The 22,500-nt window shown below is 41.8% G+C and overlaps 3 protein-coding genes and 1 long non-coding RNA gene across 10 annotated transcripts in view; 2 read left to right on the top strand and 2 right to left on the bottom strand.

Moving 5' to 3' along the window:
• LOC138020079 (uncharacterized) overlaps positions 1-1,358 on the top strand; it is a 10,882-nt gene extending 9,524 nt beyond the window's left edge. The window contains exon 3 of the long non-coding RNA XR_011126306.1: positions 911-1,358. This is a non-coding gene — a long non-coding RNA (uncharacterized lncRNA). The remainder of the gene's footprint in view (positions 1-910) is intronic.
• The window catches only part of LOC138020078 (macro domain-containing protein LA_4133-like), a 9,888-nt gene extending 6,662 nt beyond the window's left edge, over positions 1-3,226 (bottom strand). Inside the window, exons 1-2 of the mRNA XM_068867076.1 lie at positions 3,041-3,226; positions 1,455-1,518 (exon numbers count right to left, since the gene is read on the bottom strand). Of these exons, the coding sequence (XP_068723177.1) occupies positions 1,455-1,518; positions 3,041-3,133 (157 nt within the window). The 5' untranslated portion in view covers positions 3,134-3,226. The remainder of the gene's footprint in view (positions 1-1,454; positions 1,519-3,040) is intronic.
• A 430-nt stretch (positions 3,227-3,656) lies between these two features.
• Positions 3,657-9,917, top strand: LOC138020076 (uncharacterized). Its single transcript, XM_068867073.1, has 3 exons — positions 3,657-4,065; positions 7,844-8,033; positions 8,870-9,917. The coding sequence occupies exons 1-3, from the start codon at positions 3,730-3,732 to the stop codon at positions 9,514-9,516; spliced, it is 1,173 nt and encodes a 390-aa protein (XP_068723174.1). The 5' UTR covers positions 3,657-3,729; the 3' UTR covers positions 9,517-9,917.
• A 3,753-nt stretch (positions 9,918-13,670) lies between these two features.
• The window catches only part of LOC138021676 (protein MTSS 2-like), a 40,301-nt gene continuing 31,471 nt past the window's right edge, over positions 13,671-22,500 (bottom strand). For 5 of the 7 annotated variants that reach the window (XM_068868623.1, XM_068868620.1, XM_068868621.1 and 2 more), the window contains exons 6-12: positions 20,840-20,931; positions 20,032-20,115; positions 18,961-19,001; positions 18,244-18,360; positions 17,667-17,816; positions 16,877-17,315; positions 13,671-16,511 (exon numbers count right to left, since the gene is read on the bottom strand). In XM_068868623.1, the coding sequence (XP_068724724.1) occupies positions 15,760-16,511; positions 16,877-17,315; positions 17,667-17,816; positions 18,244-18,360; positions 18,961-19,001; positions 20,032-20,115; positions 20,840-20,931 (1,675 nt within the window). In that variant the 3' untranslated portion in view covers positions 13,671-15,759. The remainder of the gene's footprint in view (positions 16,512-16,876; positions 17,316-17,666; positions 17,817-18,243; positions 18,361-18,960; positions 19,002-20,031; positions 20,116-20,839; positions 20,932-22,500) is intronic. The other 2 variants (XM_068868625.1, XM_068868626.1) reach the window with 1 other exon arrangement.

Below are 22,500 nucleotides of genomic sequence, written 5' to 3'. Positions count from 1 at the left end.
GAAGGCTATGTCAATTGGCACTTAGCTCAGAGCGAATGTAATGATTTATTGTTTGGGCATTGAGCGAGTAATTTGCTAGTGGACTCACCAGCATGCAAGAAGAAATGGGCATTCTTCTCACGCGCTGGTGGCTCCACTGCCAAATTGCTTGCTCTATGCCCCAAACAAGTGAGTTTGCTCACAGGCTAGTAATTATTATTATGGTGGACAGGAGAGGAAATGATGGGTGCTTTCCATTATGCCTGACCATCAGGTCAGAGACCAGCGGAACTAACAATGGAAAAATTGAACAATGCTTTTCATCATAAGTCAATTTCCAAGTGGACCAAAGCGTTCCATTTACGTTTCGACCGAAATTTCGGTTACATCAGAGTGAAATGGAAGTGGAAACGATAATTTTTGTACATGGAACAGCACGGACCGGACCGACCGGTCAAAGAGGACCACCTCCAGAGGTGGTCTTAAATATTCTGGTTGGACCGAACCAAAATGGACCTTTCCATTTGACTTCAGCCGAAATTTCCGCAAATTTTGGCTTAAAGGAAAGCACCCGATGACTTAATTGTGTCAAACGATGCCATCCACCAATAAATAACACTACAATGATATTGTACAATAAGCTGCCTATTTGTGACAATCAAATGTATAATTATGATCACAGAGAGCTATCAGTTACTGTAATATATATATTTTTCTGAGGACAAAGCTGTAACAATATTAAAGAAAGCATGCATTATAAAAAAAAATAACAGTGGGATTATAAATGTTTCTGATGGCAATAATGTGATAACTAAATTAATATTTTTCTCATAGGGGTGGCAAATGGTACCTCCAAAATCTTGGCACTCTGACACTCGTTTTATTATTTTATTATTTATTTATTCATTTATTTATTTATTTGTTTGGGTAGGTTGAAGTTTTGGAAGCTTTTCAGCTGATGTGGACCTGCTATACCCACCCACCCATATACTCACAGAGGACAGCCACAACACCGGGAACTTCATCCCCTACTCTTCTCGAATAGTGTGTGGGTTCTTTAACGTCCCACAGGGAACTAATGAACATGGAAGATATTTGTGAGATGGGGCCTACGGTTTATAGTCCTTATCCGATCACAAAATCTCAATAGCCTTTGTGAGGAGTCTCAAAGTCTTGTTTATATTGCATTTATTTCGGCGTGAAGTCTTGCATGTTTTGGTCTCAATCTTGGATTTGCAAACTAGGGTCTCACAAGTCTCAGATTTTACCATTTCGACACGTTTGCTTTAATTAATGTAAACCACAGCTGTTACTATAATAATTTACGTTATTTGCATTACTTTCTTTCTGGGAAAGATGACTCTCTTATGACAATTTCATGAACATGTCCAACTTTAGAAACAATTGAGCATTTATTTGGAAAAAAAATAAAAAGGTGATTAAAAGGCACTTTCTCATCTAATCTTTCTTGCTACCTTCAATCCTTTTTATGGGTAAGTTTTCATCTGACAAGAGTATGACTGTAGCATGAACAGTTCCCTAAAAAAGAAGCAAGCATTATATCTCATTTAAAAACGAACTTAAAACATTTTTTTTTATCCTTCCTTTATAAAAGCTGCAGAGGATCTAAAGTTATCCACGACTATATTACTTTGTTACGAGGAATAGTCTGAAGAAAGGCTTTAATAACTTGTATGCATTTGTATTCAAAAGATCAGAAGGTCAAGCCCCCTGAATTGCATGTCTAAATACATGTAGCTAAATTAACTCAGACCAGGTCAGCCAGGGGTGACCTTCAATCTCTGGCCTGTGTATAGCTGCCCCTTCCTTTGAGGGGAGGGGGGCAGCTGTATACAGGCAACCAATCTTTTGCAGCAGGCTTTGTCAGGTTTCCACTTCCCTGGGTCACTGGTTCAAGGCTTAGCTCAGTCCTGGTGTTGCTTTCTTAACACAAGGAACTTCAATCCACAATGTCTCTCCAAACCCTGTCCCAGGGGTATACAGCTGTTTCGAGAGAGGTTGTCAAAAAGAAGCATTAAAGCGAACAAGACAATGCCGAGAGGCATTATTGTAAACTGTCAGTCAATTTTAGTCTACGAAAACATGACGGCAATGCTGTTGAAAAAGGCTCCTAGAAATACATGCTCATGCTATGTTATATTGAGATATGAGTGAGTTTCAAAATTTGGTCAAATGATCCAGGCCATGAATTAGTAACAAAGGGTTAGGATTCACAGAGAAGGAAGATTCTGACGACTTAACCCTTACTTAATTTGTCATGTATCGCAGAGAAAGTTTGAGAAATGTATATACAAATCGTGGCACACGTGCAGAGCCATCGTTTTTGCTATAAACCTCCTTGTTTTTGGACGTGTTTTGGTAGCCTGATGGCGAGAGAGAGCTTCAGCATAAGTCTGCGCGTACTGCCACTTCATCAATGCTATGTCCTAAGAACTCTTTCATCCAAATAGCTCGCCAATGTAGGTCTTCGCTGTACGGTCGTGGCATCATTCACTTCATATTGAATACTGTCCCATACTACCTTTCTGCATTGTCGAAGCGTGACAGTATATAGCAGGAAGCAGAGAATAGGGGGAGCGGGAAACATGACTCCTTGTCCTACCAGAATACCCTAACTCCCCCAAATATGACGTTAAGTATTCCTCACGCGTTGACTACTAAAAATGCCCATCTCTGTTACAGACAAATATGTTTTATGAACTCCAAAACTCTTAAATTAGTCACAATATAATATTGAAATTCTGAACCCCATAGACACAGATTCCACAGGATGCGTGATTCCAGAGTTAACAGTAGGTTCTTAACCATTAGTCAATTCGGATAACTCAATGTTGTACCCGATTCAAATCTCTCGGGGATAACATTCTTTGTGTGTTGAATTTGCATGACAATGAAGAATTCACATTTAAATGATATGGAAATACTTGGAACAAAACGTTTTATTCCCAAAAAAATTGAATTGGGTACAACATAGTACATTGAGTTAGCCGAATTGAATTGGTCTATAAGATCTCATTAAAAGTACAAATTTAACACCAACCACTGTGTGAGATCGACTAAGAACAATCCCTCTTCTTCCTGTGCAACTTGTGAAAGCTCTAAGAAACGAGAAACAAACTCCAAAGAAGACCATTTCATATCACATCATCGCAGATCACACTTGAAATTCCTTTTCGACGTCCACGCGTCTGTCGGTGCAGTCATAGAAGACTGTTTATATTATGTCAGCGTGAACTATTATCATCGATTTCCGCGTCGTGTAAAACAAGTTTTTCATCCAATCGCTCAAGAGAGACGAAAACAATTTTCTGTAGAACCTTTAGTCATTATAGCGTCATGAAGTGGTTTATAAATACGTCAAAGCCAACGAGCTATCTATTCGGAGGGAAGTGGGAAGACGTGAATAATAGGCTGTAACGCAGCTTTCCCTGGGACGTGGCAAACAAACAGCGCCTTTTTGTCGCGCGAAACTGACTTATATTTTGTAGCGCGGGAAATACAAATGCCTGCACCTCTGATTAGAAAAAAAAAACTTTAAATTAAGTTTACGGTCGTCGCGATGACACACGAGAAGGCGAAGACTAAAAAATGACTTATAACAACGCATCAATTTTTCTTTTGTGCGTAGTGTCAACCAGAGGTGTCAAAAAATTACACCCAGGCAGTTGCGTGACCACTCCATGTTCAGATACACCCGTGCTTTAGTATTCTCCGACGCGAAGGTCCATTATGTATCCTTTGACCCTCATTACTGTACTGTGTATATGCTTCGGAACCCGAAGCCTGGCACGAACTAAAAAGAGAGTACTTGTTTTGGGAGGCGATGGGATGCTTGGTAGTGAAACAGTTGCTAGATTGAAGCTTCGAGGGCATGATATCACGATTCTGCATCGAGGAAACTGGTACTGGGACTCATCGACTCGAATAAAACCCTGGGTGGACTTTGTTAGGTGTGATCGGGACAGTTTTAACGAATGTGCTGATGAACTGGCCGATAATGCGAAGGTAAAAGGTGTATTTGATGCAGTGATCGACTTCAGTGGCTACAGAGCAAGCCAAGTCAAGGTAAACAGAGCCTCTTTGTTTCTTCCTTTATTCGTGTACCAATTCACTTTAGTCTGGATATGAGCAAGAAAGTGTTTCAGATCGGAATCTCAACTCCAGGTGTATTGATTTGATGTTTCGTAGTTATTTTGGGGCAAAATAGGGAAAATGTGTATGTAGTGCGTTTACCGCATTTTTCCGCGCAATTGATACCTCAGACGCTTAAAAATGCCTTTCGTGACGTTTCCGGTTTAGCAGAACAAAGTAACGTTTTTTTAAAGTTACTTGTCACAGAAATAAATCCATAATTAAACGAAGTAACCCAGCTTTCGAGTAACTACCATTCTGGAGCATTCCCAAATGGTAAACTAGTTGAACGGAAATCTGCTATGAGTTATTTCCTTTTAAGCCCGGCCTTCGAAACACCCACAGCGCAGTTCGCGCGGGCCGGACGAAAGCTTGTCTACAAATTGAACAAGACGCTAATCGGAACATTACGGAGGCCCTCCCAGGGGCTTTGGGGAACAAGGAAACGTGGTTAATTGAACTAGGAAACAGGATAACAATGTCAAAACATTTTAAGGGAACAAAAACAATTTAGGGATCAAAAAGTTGGGATCAAGTTTGAAAGAAATCATGATTTGGGGAACAAGGGAACACAAGCAATTATTTGGAGGGAACAACGAGACTGTTTGTCTGCTCAACCCAAATAAAGTTTCACATTTAAGGGCTTAGCATTCCTTGCCAACGACGAGCAGTTTCGCCGCAGCGCCGGTTACAACCCGGTATCAGCTGGGACCAGGTTGACCTAGCACTCTTTACCGTCACATTCTCTGGCCTTGCTAGGCCATACTGTCTTGTCTGCTGCAGCCCCTACCACAGCCAAGCCGGGTGCTCCAACGCGGACCGGGAACACAAGGCCCCAGCCCAGAAATCCGGTCAACCGGTTTTCCGGCTGCTCCACCAGCGCCTGTCTGTTGTCCCCACACGTTGCCGCCGCTGCCGGTCCGCTTCCCATTCCATTCTCAACCAAGCAGCACCATAAGCAGCACCACGAAGATCAGCCAGCGTCACCACAACTCCTCCAGTGCTAGCGACAGGAGCAAGCGATAACGTGAAGCTTCTCGCTGAGAACTCTTCCCCCACCGTAACTACCTCTATTAATAGGCTTTAAATTTATAGATTGTGCTAGTGAAAGTAGCGTATTATTCTACTAGCAGTGCCCATCTTTTGCCCAAATTATGCCAATTCTTCCGAATTATACCACTTGTTTTTAAAAATATTCTTTTTGCAAAATGAGCGAAGCAAGTCCTAAAACCGCATCACGATCTTGTAGCAATTCTTTTTTGGTGCCACAAGCTCCTCTTGCATTGTATTTTGCTGTCTTTGTCTTAAATTAAGACAACGGTACCTAGCTATAATTGCTGGTTCTGGTATGGTCTCTAACTGCAAGTTATCGGGCGGCGTGGCTGACGTCATTTGGCAAACATGCAAATGAGAGGTACTGTGACCAACCGCATCTGGCAACTTCCGGTCCCGTCATCTCGTGCCAGACTGCTAGCTTCCTTGGGAGGCTCTCTCTCCGTTACCAAACCGCGAATGCGGCTCAAACATTGAACAAAAATGGTCTCAGGCTTATTAACATATAACGATCACGCTAGAAGTGCTACTATTTAAAATTAGCGAAAATTATGCTAGTTTCTTCAAATTATGCCAAAAATTATGCTAGCACAATCTATAAAAGCATACCTATTAACGTAGATATTTTAGAAAACGAACGTTCGAGTCATCCTGATCGCATTTTCGTAGTTACGCTACTTAATTCTCTTCGTTTTGGTGCACATATCGGCTACACAGGCCCTCACAAACCCAGGGTTTACCGTAGTCTTAAATCCGCCACGCAACATCCCGACGTCGTCAATTCAAATCTCGTCAAAGAAATAAATCTGGGTCGGATAGCGGGTCCCTTTAGGTAGGTCACCAATTCAGGCTATTCAAAGGCTCCACGTATTAAGGACATTGTTAGGTTCCTGGTACTCATATCTATGAAGCACAATTTCTTTACTCGTGCGCGTCACGTACCTGGGGTAGTTAAGGAAATCACTTACGCCCTCGCTTCCGCTTTTGAGGATACACGTTTCCGGGCAGTGCCCCCCACCCCCCACCGACCGAAAAAAACCCTTGCACCATCCCGTCTTCGCTCATGACTCTCTATGGGATGCAGTCCAAACATACGCGATGTGGGGCCCATTCCAGCGTGGACAACAAACCGTACGTACAGCTCTGGTAAAAAAAAAAACTAGGCTCTGTACAATTTTGTCTTATGAACAGACTGATGTCCAATGCAGGGGATATCCTCCCCGCTTCGGAGGGAATGCTCATCTACTTTGCCTCGTACCTCGCAAGGACAGTTGAGCATAGTACCATCAAGTTGTCTCTTTCTGTATCCCTTTCTAAGTTGTCCCTTTCTGATCCGGTAATCTCCCCTTCACCGGTCTTCGCAGTTACCGCCATGCGCAATTCGTTTCTGGCCGACCGCTCACGCAGGCCGCTTTCCTTCTTCCAGTCGGGTCGTTTACTTACGAAGGCAATCGTCATTATTAACCTACTTAAGGACGCAGCTGGTCAAGTCGGCCGACCTGCCCTACAGGTCTCTCAAAGGGCTCAGTTTTCGCATCGGTGCGGCTTCTACCAAGGCTGCCGCGAGCCTGCCAGATTGGCTAATTAAAGTTTTAGGCCGTTGGTCATCGGATTGCTACCATCTGTTTATTCGAATACCTAGCAATTTTTTACTGCCCCGCGCACGGCCAGCCTTCCCTGTTAAACGTCTACGTTTCGCAAGTTTCGCTTTTGGTAACTTTCGCTTGGGGGGATACATGCTCTGCACGTAGCAGTAGCGGTTAAGTCTCGCAGCGACTTCCCCAAGCTTTGTTTTCAATTTGTGTCAATGTTACATCATGTATGCTCTTTATATGCCTCTATTCTTGTCCGATCCAGCACGTGCCGGCGGAGTCGGGTATGAGTGCTGGGAGAGAAGAAGGTTAGAGTTAGTTTTACTACCTACGCTCTTTCTATTTTAGCGTGATGCTGGTTGGAGGTTAAGCTCGTAGTGCCGTGGAGAGCTGCACTTTTAGATTGCCAAAAATGGCTTTTACCCTCCCACAACTTGTCCGATCCCGGCAGTGTGGTCTGCACGAGCACTGGAGAAATAGGTTTAGGCTTTTGTCACGCTAGGAAGTCGTCTGACACGCCGGACGCGGAGCGGTGTTCCCCCTTTACGCCAAATGTGTGTCGTTTGTTTTTTGCCGTCTCAGTGATAATTGCAGTCGTCATAATCTAAGTAGAATCGGGAACTGTGATATCAACCACCATTAATTTAATTTGGCAGGAAGTTAATCGGGTAAACCAGTCTTGTCTTGACATTTTTTGATAAAGCTAAATACGGTTGTCCTATAAAGAACTTCAACATATACAAAAAAGCTCTTTAGAAAATTTGATAATACTAGCCCTACCCCAGTTTGAAAACGGATATCGGCTAATATCTTTTAATTAACTTCGTCTCTAGCTTCTCCTCTCTGAGTAACCTGTGACCAGACTAAAACAAAGCGATCCCAGCAAAGAGCTGAACTGTGGAGGGGCTGCTGGGCCCATCCACCCCTCCCTTCCTGTCCATATTTCTAGCTAGGCGCCTTGCAATTGCTAGTTGTTTTTTGTTTCTCCCCGTTCCCCCACTACGCGAATGCCACATGTACTAATTTCGAACGCTTTGACGTATGTACGTTTTCATTAATGTTGTCAGGACTTCCTGAAAAAGATGCGAAGCAAGATTCGACGGTACATTTACATCAGCACAGACTCAGTATACGAGGTCTGTAAGGAACCTTCCCACGAGGGACCTATACTTGAAGCGGATGCAGTTCGTCCAGAAGATCCAAAAGAAAGAGAGGAGTATGCCACAAGGGACCTCTACGGCAATAATAAACTAGAATGTAGGTCGCAGACAAATCTCGTTTCATTTTTCTGATCTTATGTGGTCTGTTCTTCTAACCACAAGAAATGGGAATTTGGAATTTTTAATTGGCGAATTTTTAATTGGCGAATTTTTAATTGGCGGGTTAATCAATATTGTTACAGCAGTGTCATTATTCAGTCTTAACTGAAAGTTTTTGGAAAATTCGCTGTTATGTTAAAGATAGCGAAACATGCGCGATGGTTCAACGCTTTGCAACACTAAGATTTGCCGATCAACTAATGCCGACCATGTGAGTGTCCATCTACTTGATAATAATAATAATAATAATAATAATAATAATAATAATAATAATAATAATAATAATAATAAGTTTTTAGGTTTGGATAGAGGGAACCAGGTTTTGTTTAATATGCAGAAGGCAGTTTTATCGTACACCCTAAACATAGCAAGGTCATTCAAGGTTTCGACGAGTTATTAAGGAATATAAACTCTTGTTCCTTTCTCAAATGTTGGTTCGTTAGTTATTACCAATTGGTTTGTAAATAGGTTTAACAGTAGGGATTGTTACACAATAGTGCCTTTTCCTACTTATATTTGTAAGCATACTTACGTACTACATACTGCATAATAATAATAATAATAATAATAATAATATTATTAACCAACGTCAATTTTTTTTTTAATTTCAATGCGAACAATATTAGCAAGTTCAAAGTTCATTTTTAACTTCCTGTACAGAGTAGCGTCGGACATACGTAAAGTTTACTAAATTTGTATACTGCTACAAAATTAACTATTCCGTTGATTAATCTAATAAGTTTTTTTCTGTTTTGTTTTCAATTTTCTTTGAAGGTGAAGAAGCCATCAAGAGAGAACATGAACTATGGAATATACCTTACATAATTCTGCGACTTCCAGACGTCATCGGATTGCGCGACAACACCAATCGTTTCTGGAGCTATATAATGTGGCTTCGTTTTCACGACATAGTAGATTGGCCGATCGATCTTCCTCCGAGTCTTCACGACAAGCCGCTCAGCTTCGTCTTCGCTGAAGATGTGGCCAATCTCTTGATAGTTCTACCTGAATACGATGACGACAGGCTCTTCAACTTTGCGTACAACCTCGCGTTTCGTGAGACCGCCACGCTAGAACAACTGCTCCAAACCATGGCCAAACATCTTGGAATATCGGAAATTAAATTCGACAAGTCAAAGGAAGATGGAGTCCGTTATTACCCTTCTGTAAAGCGTGGTCCAGTAGACACTTCGATAGCGTTACACTACTTGAGATGGAATCCGCACCCACTTGACATCGGAATCAGGAAGACAGTACAATTTTACGAGTACGCAATGCGCTCTCCTGATTTTAAAGCCCAACGAAAAGCGATCCTCGACAAATTCAAGCCTCCAAGACACGCTTTCGGTGCCTTCAAGCAACGATTAAAGGAAATTTATGGCATTGATTATGATAGGGAAATTGTCAGGGATGAGTTATAACAAATATAATTGAATTTTTTCAGTAAAAGATGGAATTTTGTGAAGCATGTTAGGGTGGTTTACGATTGAGTTCCGCGAAAACGAAACTGGTGCTCGCTTTGGCAAGCATAATCAAGTAAAGTGGCCTATGTTTCTTTTTTTGGAGGGCATTTTGGGTGTCATGAAATTTGCACAATTTTGCTTGACATAGACCCTTTAATTTCCCGTGGTAAACATTCCTGGATACGCCTAAAAGTGTTCAGCTCCAGTAGTGGTTCAATACGCCAGGTATACACTAGTCCATTACAATGCTCTGCTTGACAGCAAAACGTAACCACAAAGGAAAAGTGGTTTTCCTTGGCGGTTACATTTTCTACCTTTGTAAATAGCACGGTATAATAAAACCCAAGAGGAATGCACCGTATGATGATCTAGCATGGGAAATTACATTCACCTTGGATGTTGTAACCGCACTGATATCGCAAATAAACGCGCGGGAGGCGGAGTCCATCAGTAGGAGCCTCCAACTGGCTTCCCTAAGTGAGGTAGCGTTTTTCCTGATCTATCTATTTTTAGAAATAACTTTTTTGAATTTGCCGCGCTAATTCAAGGTGTTTCCTGTGTGGTCCGCATGAAGGGGCGATTCAAGATGGCGGCCGAATGCGGAAAACAAGCCTCAAAGTTTTGAAAACGCCTCCCAGTTCCCTTATCCTCATTTTTTTTGACATCCCTTCGACAATTTTAAGGTTACACATCCCACGATCCATTGCAAGCCTGAAGTAAAGTAAAGTAAAGTAGACCTTATTTAACGTCGATAACTCGTAACAGTAATTCAACTGACAAACCTGAGGTCGACGGTGCGCTCATTTTACTCCCCCCTCTCCATCAGTGTTCCGTTTTACGGGTATTTAAAGCTACTTAGCTACACGGAAAGGAAAGAAGTCGAAACAAGGATGCGAGATCCGGGAATCGAACTCAGGACCTCTTGCACCAAGGCCGCACACTAACCGACCGAAGTATAATCTCACGCGAATAGATAGTTGAGATTCGCTTTCTTCACCGCTTCAGTCCGCCATGTTTTTTTCTGAGTTTGCATCAGCGCTGATTGGCTACTGAATTGTTATTGACGTTTGCTATGACAACGAATGGTGTGAAAGTGGTTCTAAAAATAAATAGGTCAGAAAAAAAGCTTCTTCATAGAAACAAAATGGGAGATGGAGGTTCCTACCGATGGCCTGGCGGGAGCGAATTATAATCATTGTCAAGAGAAAATAAAGTGGGAAGAGAGGGCATCCCGCATACATGCCCTTTTCCGTAGGTAATATTTCTCAAGCTATTTTTAGATCGACTCCTACGCTGCGTAAAGCACAAGGGGTTTATGAAACAGCCAATCACACGGCGGGATCGGGAATGTGTTCCGCGTGGAAAGCCCAGGCTCAGAGACACGCATCCTTCGCGAAGTGACGCGAAACAAAATGGCAGAAGATGCGGAAAGCAAAATTGGTGTTCGTTTTGTCAACGAAACGACTACAAGAAGATTTCGACTGGAACTCTGTTTGCACAACAAGAATTTAAACAGAATCGCCTTTACTGGCTTGTTTCAAAGCAATGTTCCAGTGATTCCAGTAAATACGAAAGTTGCAGCGAAGAAGAAGAAATCAGTGTTAGCGAAGAGGAGGAAATACAAACGGAAGAAATCTTTCAGAGGAAGCCATGGGAGATTTATTTGGGAGGTTTTATTCGCAACGCGCGAAGTAACTTTATCTGCGCAGAATGAAACTTTCTAAAAATAACTTGAGACATATTACCTATGGAAAAGGTCATGTATGGGAGATGCCCTCTCTTCCCGCTTCATTTTCTCTTGTCAATGCTGATTGCGAGATAACTGAACATGGCAAGGAAAAACCGAAGCAATCAACATTTATTTGAAAACAAAATTAAGCGCCAATTCAATCCCTCTATTATAAAAACCAATCAGAAATGCGGAGTTGCACTGAAGAGGTTAACTATCAATAGAGTTATTTCAGTAGAGTTATGACTTTGATTTAGAGTTAACGACTTCCAAAATCCTGAATTCAAGATTTTGGACTGCCAAAATCCTGAATTCACGATTTTGGACTGCCAAAATCCTGAATTTAAGATTTTGAAAGACTGAAATCTTGAATTCCAAAATCGTGAATTCAGGATTTTGACCGTCCAAAATCTTGAATTCAGGGTTTTGGACTGCCAAAATCCTGAACTCAGGATTTTGGAAACTTAACTCTAACTCTACGACATAACTCTATGAAAATAACTCTAAGAATAGCTGTCCCCGAAACTGAATTTTTCTTTTTCGAGTAAGGACCTCATTAGTACCGAATGAAATGCACAGGTTCTTGGATCTGATTTTCCTTGGCATTCCTTGGCAACACCCGAACGTGATTACAGAATATCTCAGTTCACAAGTTGCCTAAACCTTACAAAGCTACACTTTTGCCACGAATAATAACTGAATATCCTTGGCCGTGTTGTCAAAAGTGTTACCACAACTTTCGTAAATATACACACTCTGAAAACCGACTTTCAAACAACAGTTCCGCTTTTGACTGAATCATGTCTGTAGTGACAAGAGCGAAAACAGCCACTTCTGCTTCGTGCTAGGGGCCTAACCGCGATACGGCCTGCACCAGCTCCTCCTCGAAACGTGGCCACGGGGAGTGAAAACGGCGTCCCTCGCCGCGAGAGGGGCGGTGGCCTCATGGTTAGACTCATAAATATAAATATAAATGGGTACGGAAACCGGAGATAAGCACCGGCCTGATGGCCCTTCTTAGGCTCGTAACAGAGGCAGACAGAGACTCGTTGCAATCGCCGACTCTAAGTTCTTCAGCAAACGAACTGAACCGTCATTAAACCATAGACCCTGTGCAAAAATGGCTGCCTTTAAATTATTCTTTTGTTCATATTCAAATTAGCCCAACTAACCTCGTTCGGGATTACAAATTCTTTAGAATTTTTGTCTCAAAAACGGGGTTAGTTGGGCTATTTTGAATATGAACAAAAGAATAATTTAAAGGCAGCCATTTTTGCATAGGGTCTATAGGTCGCTCTGAAACTTGCTTCTACGCCGTCAAGGCGTTACTGTCCTGCGATACTTGAACTTAAGTTAAGCTTGATTTAACATGGCGTCCTGGGACTGTCTTCGGGCTCGCCTTGTTGTTTACAGTAGTATTTCGCAAGATTATACTCGCAAAATTTGAAGTGGACGTGGCTTATCGGAATGTCGCGGTGCACCCAAGCGATTGTCATTCGCTGGACATGAAGTGAAGAGGCCGGTACTTCGTTGACTAAGCTCCTCCCATTGGCCTCCGCTCAGCACCATTTATCTTTAACTCGGTATCGGATATGGTGGAATGGATCCGATTGAGTAAGCATAATCTCTTAGAGCTGGAGCACCAACTAGATGATTTCATCACAGCCGGCCCTCCTTCCTCGCCGCAGTGTCTGCATAACCTTCAGACGGCTATGAAAGTGTGGCGAGATCTGGACCTGCCTCTCCATCCCAAAAAGTGCTCTTACTACATTTTAACATATGGTATAAAATACCCTGCGAGCAGTTGTTTCTCCTACGCTTCTCGAGAAAGAAACCACTACGAGCAGCCGTTTGATTTTACATCGAGCATGTGCGAAGTACGTCACATCCCACGTGATGTATCTGACATTCCTTCTCCTTCGTCTTATTGCGCGGGAAATCACTACACTGCAGGCTCGCCCAAACGTAGCAATCACGTAGCTGAACGTACGCGCTACGGTCAAAACAAGTTTACTAACTCGTTTTACCGGTTCAAATTTAATTTATTCGTTCTTGGCGCTGGACGGCGGTTCACTCAAAGAAGCTCACGGTTGTTCGCAGTGGTTTCTCTCTCAGGGAAGCGTAGCAGAAACTGCTCGCAGGGTAAGTACCAAAATTTCGCATCTGAGAACGTATTTAAGATATTTTCCTCAATACGCATAAATATGGGTGAGCTTTTTTTGAAACGACAAGGTACAAAGTGCTTGGGTTTTCGACAAGTCATTAAAAAACTGGCGAACGATTACAACGCAACAAAAGAAAGTGCCAGGTGTTGAGAAGACCTTGTTCGAGTTCTGTTCACATTCAGTCTCCTTATCAGCCCAAATGCAGAAACGTTAGAAGCTAAGTTAAACTATTCTTTTAATTTATTCCTTTATATTATACTGTACACTTAGACCAGCAGTTTACGGGTGAAACTAATGTGACTCGGGAAAGGAAAACTGGTTCGTGCGAAATGTTAAAATCACAGATACCAAAATTCTCGGTAACAGTACTGGGCGCAGTTGTTCGACAGCCTACTAACGATAATCCCGGATTAAAAATTAACCAAGGAGTTTATTTCTGTGCTTCCAAATTCTGTTCAACGCTGATATTCGGCAAAACTTTACATTAGAATAAGTCAATATTGAAAAACAAAAATAAGCGAAAGAAACGTTCACCAAAAAGTTGAAAACATGAGACAAAAGTTTACGCTAATCCTGGATTAAGTTAATCGGCTTTCGAAAAACCGGGCCCAGAGTTTTAAACAAAGCGCACGAGCAACGTGACTAAACAATGACAAAAACTTCAGTGAGCAGCGCAGAGCTCCTAACAAAAATTACAGGTCCAAGCGTACTTCGAGAGTGCATACACTCAACACAACTAAAAAAAAAAACTAGATTTCAGAACTTAAGTGTTGGTGCTCTAGGAAAAAAATCGGCATGGTCTCCACAACTAAGCAACTTCTTTTAAATTGCAATTAAAACCGACGAAACTACCAAAGTCCAATCGACTTGTAAAACACGTTGTATCTTTACTTTAATAGTTGGTACTCTAGAGGAAAATCTGTGGCTGCAAGCTCGTGATGACTCCAGGAGGTCCACTTTACCGACTTGGCTACGAGTTTGAAAGTTTTGGCCCAGTTGGTATGAACAAGAGACACTCAATGCTCTCATTCACACCTTCGACGAGTCTGAATAGTCTCCACAGTTTAGACCTGTTTCACAATGGCGTCCAAATAGAATATTCTTTTGTTTTAACGCTAATAAGAATATTCGTTTCAAAACGAGGGCGGTAGGTCTAATTAACATAGATACAAAAGAATGTAAAAGTGGTCTATACACCGTGGCTTTTTGACTATAACTACAAAGTCTTAACGTGGTCTATAAACTTAGCCAAAATACAACGTTGCGCGTTCTGTATAGGATAAAGAAAATTTAGTCTGGGGAATATTTCCAGTATAACGGATCAAAAAATTTACATTAAACAACGCTGATCGAATGTATTCCAACGAATCATTGATCACTTAGAGTGGCATTCCATGGAAAGGGACTGGCACCAATCTTCGTTTGAACACATACAGTGCCTGCACTTTTGCTAAAGACCACTGACCAGCAGTGCTTGTGTTGAACAATAGATTGTGACGAGTCCTTTAGAAGAGAAGACGTGATGAAGCCAGCACCGCTGCAGTTCACAACAATTTCTTCAGAAGCCAAACTTAAGAAATCAAAACAATCACTTAGGTAACGACAATCAACTTTTCAAATCGATAAATCTATTAAATTAATTAAAACCAATTACTTAAATTAAGAATTAATGACAAATTTACAAAATAAAAATTACTACTACATTTTTAAGCTTTCAGAAAATCTAAAAAAAATTAAAGCGCAATGAAAAGAATTTCTTTAATAACAAAGGAAATTCTGTCTCGCATATGAAATCATTGCCCCTTGTTATTTATAGTACATTAAATTTTCAATTCTAAAGTGACAGCATCCCAAAACTGACAGTAATGCAATTGGTTGGATAAATGCACTAAACTATTTACTTTTTAGCTAGTTAAATCTTGCAAAACGTGGCAAAACATTTAAATATAATGACACATTCTTTCGTCGAGTCATGAGTAAGGATTACGTGCCATTCTTTCGGCGTGCCACTGTCAAGACGAATTGCGTGATGAATATCATAGTAATGTCTGTAAAAGAGGCTGGGTATATATCTTAGTAATTCGTTAACAATTTAAACTCTAATGTAAATTATATCGTGTCTTAAGTTTTTCTCTTCTTGGAAGCTTAAAATTTCAAGAAACTCTTTGAGCACGCAACTCTCCAGTGACACTAAACTACCTTCGCGAAACACATCGAGGACAAAATTATCGACGCTGGAACACTCGCCGCACTTGGATTATTAAGAGTTTTGGTGTGCGCAGGATTTCCACCGCTGGAATTTCAATATCAAGACTGCTCCTTTTCTCTCGCTTTTGCTTTCATCAACTGTCTCTGCTGCTGAATCTGTTTCTGTAAGAAGCTCAATGACTCACCATCGGCTTCATAATCATCATCATCTTCACCACCCTCACCTAGGACATTCTTTTTACTCAAATCGGGATCTGACAGCCCAGTCTTTCGTTCTGGACAGGGTGGTACTACAGACGACTTTCTGGCCGGTGGCATGGGGGCGCTTCTACTGCGCGCGGCGTGGCTCGCTAACGCCGCCAGTTGCGCCTGCTGGGCAGCAGTCGGGCGGCCAGATATGCTTTGACTTCTGCTGTAAATTGCTTTTGCTTTTTGATGCGGGGTAAATCCGCCGGAATTTTCTTGAATAGTCTCTGGATTAGACCGATGATGATATCCCCCATGGCTAAAATACCCTGAATCGCTGCTGTTTAGCCTTCCCGGCGCAGGGGCATCGTTACCCGAGTGACTGCTGTGTGATGAAGTCTCACTGTCACTTCGTTTGTGAGCCATTCCATGGTAGTAAGGCATCATGGCCGAGGCCGATTCACTCATACAACGTGGTCGTGTGTTGCTCACGGCATAAGGAGTGGCATATTGAGGTCCCTGTCCTTCTTGACCCGCCACAATACAAGGGTGTCCAGGTATGGACGAAGGATACACTTGAGCGAGAGAAGCTGACGGTGATCTTTCTCCTGATGATGACGAATAACAGCCAGAGTCAGTGGATGTTGTCCAAGACGTTCTGTCACCTAAGGATTTCAAAAACAAAAACAGGACCGCATTAAAAAAACAAAAAAACAAATACCACCCCGCTCATTACTACCTTAACTGTTTTACTAGTTAGGTTTGCAACAACAGACAGCAAAATGAGGGAATGCAAAGACAAACAGATGGCATTAAAGGCGGGAAAAAAGCGCACTAAAGCTGGTAGTCACAACTGGTCTGGCTTTCACTTGCATAGTGCAGTGAACCTAAATTCCCAGCCACACTTCGAAGTTCCGCTGCAACGCAAAACCGAGGCAATCAGGCAACCACTATTAATTTCGACACACGATAGAAAACGGGAAAATATCACTAAAACGAAGGCGTGTAACAACACGGATATTCTAGTCACCTGGGTATGGAAAGGTCGGAACTGCTCCAGCGCAGGGTGGAGGGGGAGGCAGATCCCCCTGCAAATCTCCTGAACAGGCGGGAGACAACAGTGGTGTGGGCGGCTGAGGAAAGCTCTCCATCGACGGTGACCCAACGGAAGACCCCAGCGAAGACATCGAAGAGTGCGACGAGGTTGACGACACGCTGAAACTCGTGGAGCGTGAACACACTCGCGGCGGAGCCACTTTCTTAGGTGAAGTGGAGGGTGTCGTGGAGCCGGCGACCTTGGTTCGAGTATGACTGTGCTTAACAGAGAATGAGTAGTGTCGACTGAATGCATTGAAGTAAGGGTCTGTTTCTGAGGGAGGCGGGGGTGGTGGTGTGGTAGGAGGGTCACGTCCGATATGCAGCGGACTTGTCGCCCTGGTCAGGGTGGTTGTGGGACTTGGGGGTGGAGTCTGCAAGAAGCAAAAAGATCAAAAATTATGATGGATGAAAAAATTCAAGAATGAAGTGTGACAAGATGACCTAATCGATGTTTCTTTTGACTCGACTAACTTGAACGCTTAGGAGTCTCAACAAATTGATAAATGAGCAACAAAGCCGAATAAGTAATTGGCATAGAAACGTTAAGATTGCATATCGGCAAGTAACTTTTATCATATTTTAATTGCTTTTTTTTTTGAATACTTAAAAGGGGACATAGATTTTGAGTGGAATTAAGATGTTGTTAACCCATTTTAAAGGGGACATACAGTTTCTGAGTGAATGCACAGGTTAATGAAGTAAATAGTGGATAAGCATGTCACCTGGTCGTCAGGGTGATCTGAGAGCCTGAAGTCACGCACCAACTCCTCTCCAGCGAGTGGTAGGGTGGAAGGACTTACAGTCTGTTTGATGATGTCGGCCAGAATCGACTGCAGATGATCAATCTCGGACAGCATGGAAATCTCATGCTCCTGAAGAGGACACAAAACAACGAAGAAACATTCCGTTAATAATTATTATATACACCAATCTGATATGGAAGACGAGACCCAGTAGTAAAAGTATGCTCTCAAATACTGTTAACTCGAGGTGGATACAATTTTATACCTTTACGATTCCTTAGCACTTTTTTTCAGTGACCTTGAGCACTCTACAGGGCCTTCCATTAACCAACAATGACGATTGTTACCTTTTTTTACGCAGAGATGCCTCAAAGCACCACTGGCCAGGTCATTAATTTTATCTGGTTGAAAGGGATCAACCAAATCAAACCACCAAGGCGTAGGTGCTTTTCAAAGGTTCACTGCTCAAACTCACTGGATGGGTTCTTTGGTGAGCCAACCTTGATTTTTTTTCCCAAAACTATGTTTAAGGGTCATTTTAGTCCAAAAAACCTACCACAACTGGCCTGAAGCACGTTGCCAGAGTGCAGTATCTTGTTCTCTCCTCTACTAACACTTTTCTGAGATACTTTTTCTCTTGCTCTTCAAAGCCAGCTTGCTGGGCGTTGGCTTGCTATAAGTGAGAGAAATAACTTGACGTTGAAATACTTCCTTATTTATGGCAACAATCAGATGAAATTTGAAGGACCAAATCTGATGTCCTTCCTTTCAACTATAATTTTATTCTGGTCCGGATAGAGAGTTGAGGACATTTCAAGAAGTTGGCAAGGGATTCAAGTGTTTTCCAAGAAGTACTAAGGATCTCTAAAATCTTTCATCAAATTCAGAATTTAAAGAAAACTGCAAACGTAAATCGTGTGCACCCTACATAAAAGTCAAGGAGAGCTTTGAAACTAGTAAGCTACATGGGAAACCAAAAAGTGCCAGGCATTGGCCATATGGTATACCAGCTACATTTTGCAGTTTGAGAACTTCTGCTAGCTGTACTTCACAAGTGGAAAGAAAATCAAAGGGGGCAACTGTTGCCTTCTTTCTCAACAACCCTCAGTTTGTAGAGTAAATTTGTCAACACAAAACAAGGCAACCTTGTTGAATTCCCCTCCTTTCTTTGAGTTACGTGAAAATGTGAGCAATAAAGTAATTTAATGGTAATCAAACTGGCCCAACAAAAAAAAAAAATTCAAAAAGGAAAGAAGTGACTAAAAAAATGTACCTTTAAAGCTGAATCCAGCTTTTCTTGATGCTCTGATTTTCCTATGAATTGTTGAAAAAAAAAAAAATAAATAAAGCCAACACTGAAATATCTATTTGGTAGGATGTAACAAAAATTGGCCAAAAACCCCTCCTTGATAAACTACTGTACTTTTCCCCTAAAAACCCAGTTCCTTAGAAATGTGCTACTTCAGTACCAGTTATCATGAGAAGGGTGTAATCAGTGCTGGAAATTTAATTACTATGATAGTCATAGTGCAAGTTTTTTGTGGCATGACAAGCAGCTTGGGTGGACTATAATTCTACAAGACTTACCACTCAAGGTTAAACCCTGAGCAATTTTCTGCAGGGCCCCTTTAATTTAATCCTGGCCAGGCTGGCCGAGGTTCCTTGGCACGCTTGACCAATTTTTGCCTGCAGCCAGCCGCGGCCAGTGCTAGTTGTATTGCAGGCCAAACTTAATTTTCTGGTTAAAATACCGGTAAATTTCTTGCAAGGCTTCGTTGACTTGCCAGTTTTGACCCTGGCCAGCCATGGCCTTTCCAAGCCATGCAGACCATTTGTTTTTTCGCTTTTCCTTTCCAATTTTGGCTTTGGCTAACCGCAGCGAGGCGAGGCGAGGCCAGGCCAGGCCAGGGCCAGCCGGGCCCTGTGGCTGCCACATCCCTGGTTTTTTTATCTCTTGGATAAGCCGGGCTCACCCCGACTTTAAGGCCAGGTTTGGCCGTGGCCTACCACGGTATGGCTGGGTTCCTGATGCAAGGGCGCTGCCCACAAAATGGTAAATAAGCACTCCCGTTGTCAACTCCATCAGAATTAACAATTAACTGCACTTAACAACTGTCTTGCTTTGGCCAGTGTGAATTTCTAAGTGCCTTTAAGTGTGCGATCAAAAACTTACATCTGAATGTTGTGAGGAAGAGAAGACTTAAGAATTTTACGTCTGACATGTCAAGTGCTAAAAAAATCAACCAACAGAGAAAGACCCTACACTAATCTGAGTTTACATGACTTGTGTGAGTTGTGCTGTACTGCCCGTATGCATCAAGTTTCAATTGTAAACTGTGCTCACCTAACTCACCTTTTTTAACCTTCTTTTGCCACTTGTTTGTTTCTGCAGTGGCCTTTTTGAGCTCCTGTTTCGCCTTTTTGTATTCTGATATAAAGAAAAATACAAACATAATATACCGGTACTGAAACAAATTTCTACTTTGTAATAGCACGTGTTGTACTTTTTAAGGTCAGGCCCAACCATGACAATAAAAGACTTGCGGAAGAACACAGTACACCTGACAGATTTTTTGCCAGATGGTAGTGTTAGAAATAAAATTCCTGAGTGTATTCCTGTATATAAAATTAAATGCATGGCTCTTTAAAGACTCACATTGCCAAAATCAGGTTAAGGAACGTCTGCAATTGCTAAATGTTGCAAAAAAATGTGGATCAAATCAAATGTCTGTTTTCCTTTAAATAATGAGGCTTTTAGCTTTCAAAATTTCAATGTGACACCATTACCAGTGGTGTTACGTCTCTGTAAATTGCAGGCACAGCATTCTACAGGAAGACCACTATATGTTATTGAAAGTTGTATCCATCATCTTGATTGCACTTCCCACCAGGAACCTACAACATGACAGCTAGCATCGATTTCAACAGTTTTATTTGACTTCTTTACATTTTGCTTGGCCATGGTAAGATTGTCTTACAGTGAGTGTTAATGGAAAGTTTTGAATTTGCTATCCTGCCCTTGGGGCTCCTATATACCTTCTGGAGACTTGAATTTACTTATTGGCTATAACTGAGACTTCAGTTTTTCTTTTAATTTCGAGCCCTGAATCAGATGTGTTTTGACAACACTGGGTTAAGAAAAAAACACCCACCTTTAGAATGGTCCTTATCCAACTGGACCACAGCTTTCTTCCAATCATCTAACTTATCTTGAAGTGGAAATATGAGAGTTTCACACAATAACCTGTTGGGAAAAGGAAAAGATAACCAAATATATTGGAGCAAACAAAAAAAAAATGCAGCCTTCAAACAGCCAAACAAAGTACTCCTTTTCATTCCTTTCAGATTTCACCAGAGGGTTATACTGTATTTCAGCTGCTGCCAATAACTGACTTCCAATGATATATTACAGTACCGCTCAAAGGTTAGTTGACTGTCTCGCCTCAATCCTCGAAACTCTATTCTCGCGTCGCAAAATTAGAGACGTTCGCGTTTTGAGACAAGAGAATCGAGGCTCGAGAATCGAGAAAGATGAACCTTGGAATATGCATAAACTCGAGAAGAACTAGAGAAAGCGATTTATGTCTCGAAGAAATGAACAACTCCGCAAACGAAGCGTTTGTACACAATATTCATGTCGACTCTAAGCAAGCTTTCAATGTTTTGCCCACGAAAAAAATATTATCTTCATTATCCTTCGGCATGTAGAATAAAAACGTCGCAATCTTATTCATTTGTTGTGAAAAAAATACATGAGTTTCCGATGCGTTCCCCAGGCACAAACCCAGTCACAAACCACGTTTTGGATGTCAAGAGAATCGAAAGAGAAATATAACATGCTCCAAAAACTCGCACCGGTATATGGAATTATTGCTGTATTAAGCCAACACCACGACACAATCGAGTAAACATGAAAATCTTCATTCGCATGTTGTATGAACACTTGTCAGATACATTTACCATGCGCATGAACACAAATCGTGCAACCATTATTAACTTTTTCAAACACGAAGTATGGTAAAGTGAAGAGAGGCAGTGGATCGAAATGAACCGGCGTAGACCGTCAGGCTTGCGTGTATCATAATATATCATATATCTTTATTTACCCTCGGATTTTTAGAGTAGCTTGGTGTAGCTAATATCTCCGACCATTTACCCTCCCAACCATGATACACCATAGAAGACAGACCACAACACCGTGAACTACATGCCCTACTCTTTGCGACAAGTGTGCGGGTTCTTTTACGTCCCACAGGATTATGAACATTGAAGGGTTGTGAGACGGGACCTCCGGCTTATCGTCCTTATCCGCGAAGACTAGAGAGTCTAACCATTTGCAAATGTAATTACAAAGGCAGCACTTTCTCCTCAGTTGTTTAAAGACCCTGAGTGTTGGTCCGGCCAGAGTTGAACTCACGATCTCCCGCGTGACAGCCCGGTGCTCAACCAACTGAGCCACCGATGCGCGATACTTTCACAATTACATTTTTGAGGATTTGTAAATATGCCTGCAGTGTCTGATTCGTTCCTACACACTGGAAGCTATTCTTCTTACTTTCGAAATATTCTCTGATGATTTCGTGAGTAGGTAAAATAATTGAAACAAACTGTAATCGAAAGTCAAAGCATTGTGTGACATCTGCTTGAAGGTAATATGTCAACGTAAGTGAAACTTGGAACATTTACATGCTCGTAATGCAACTGCCTTACCAGGCAGCCTCACTTTATTTAATACCACCAATAGTGATTTACCAATATGACCAATGATGTGATGGGAACACCGTTGAAAAAATTCACAAGTTCGTAAATTTGA

This window comes from Montipora capricornis, chromosome 10 (assembly GCF_036669925.1).
Source record: "Montipora capricornis isolate CH-2021 chromosome 10, ASM3666992v2, whole genome shotgun sequence".
Classification (NCBI taxonomy): domain Eukaryota; kingdom Metazoa; phylum Cnidaria; class Anthozoa; order Scleractinia; family Acroporidae; genus Montipora; species Montipora capricornis.
This window is presented reverse-complemented; position numbering and strand designations above follow the sequence as displayed.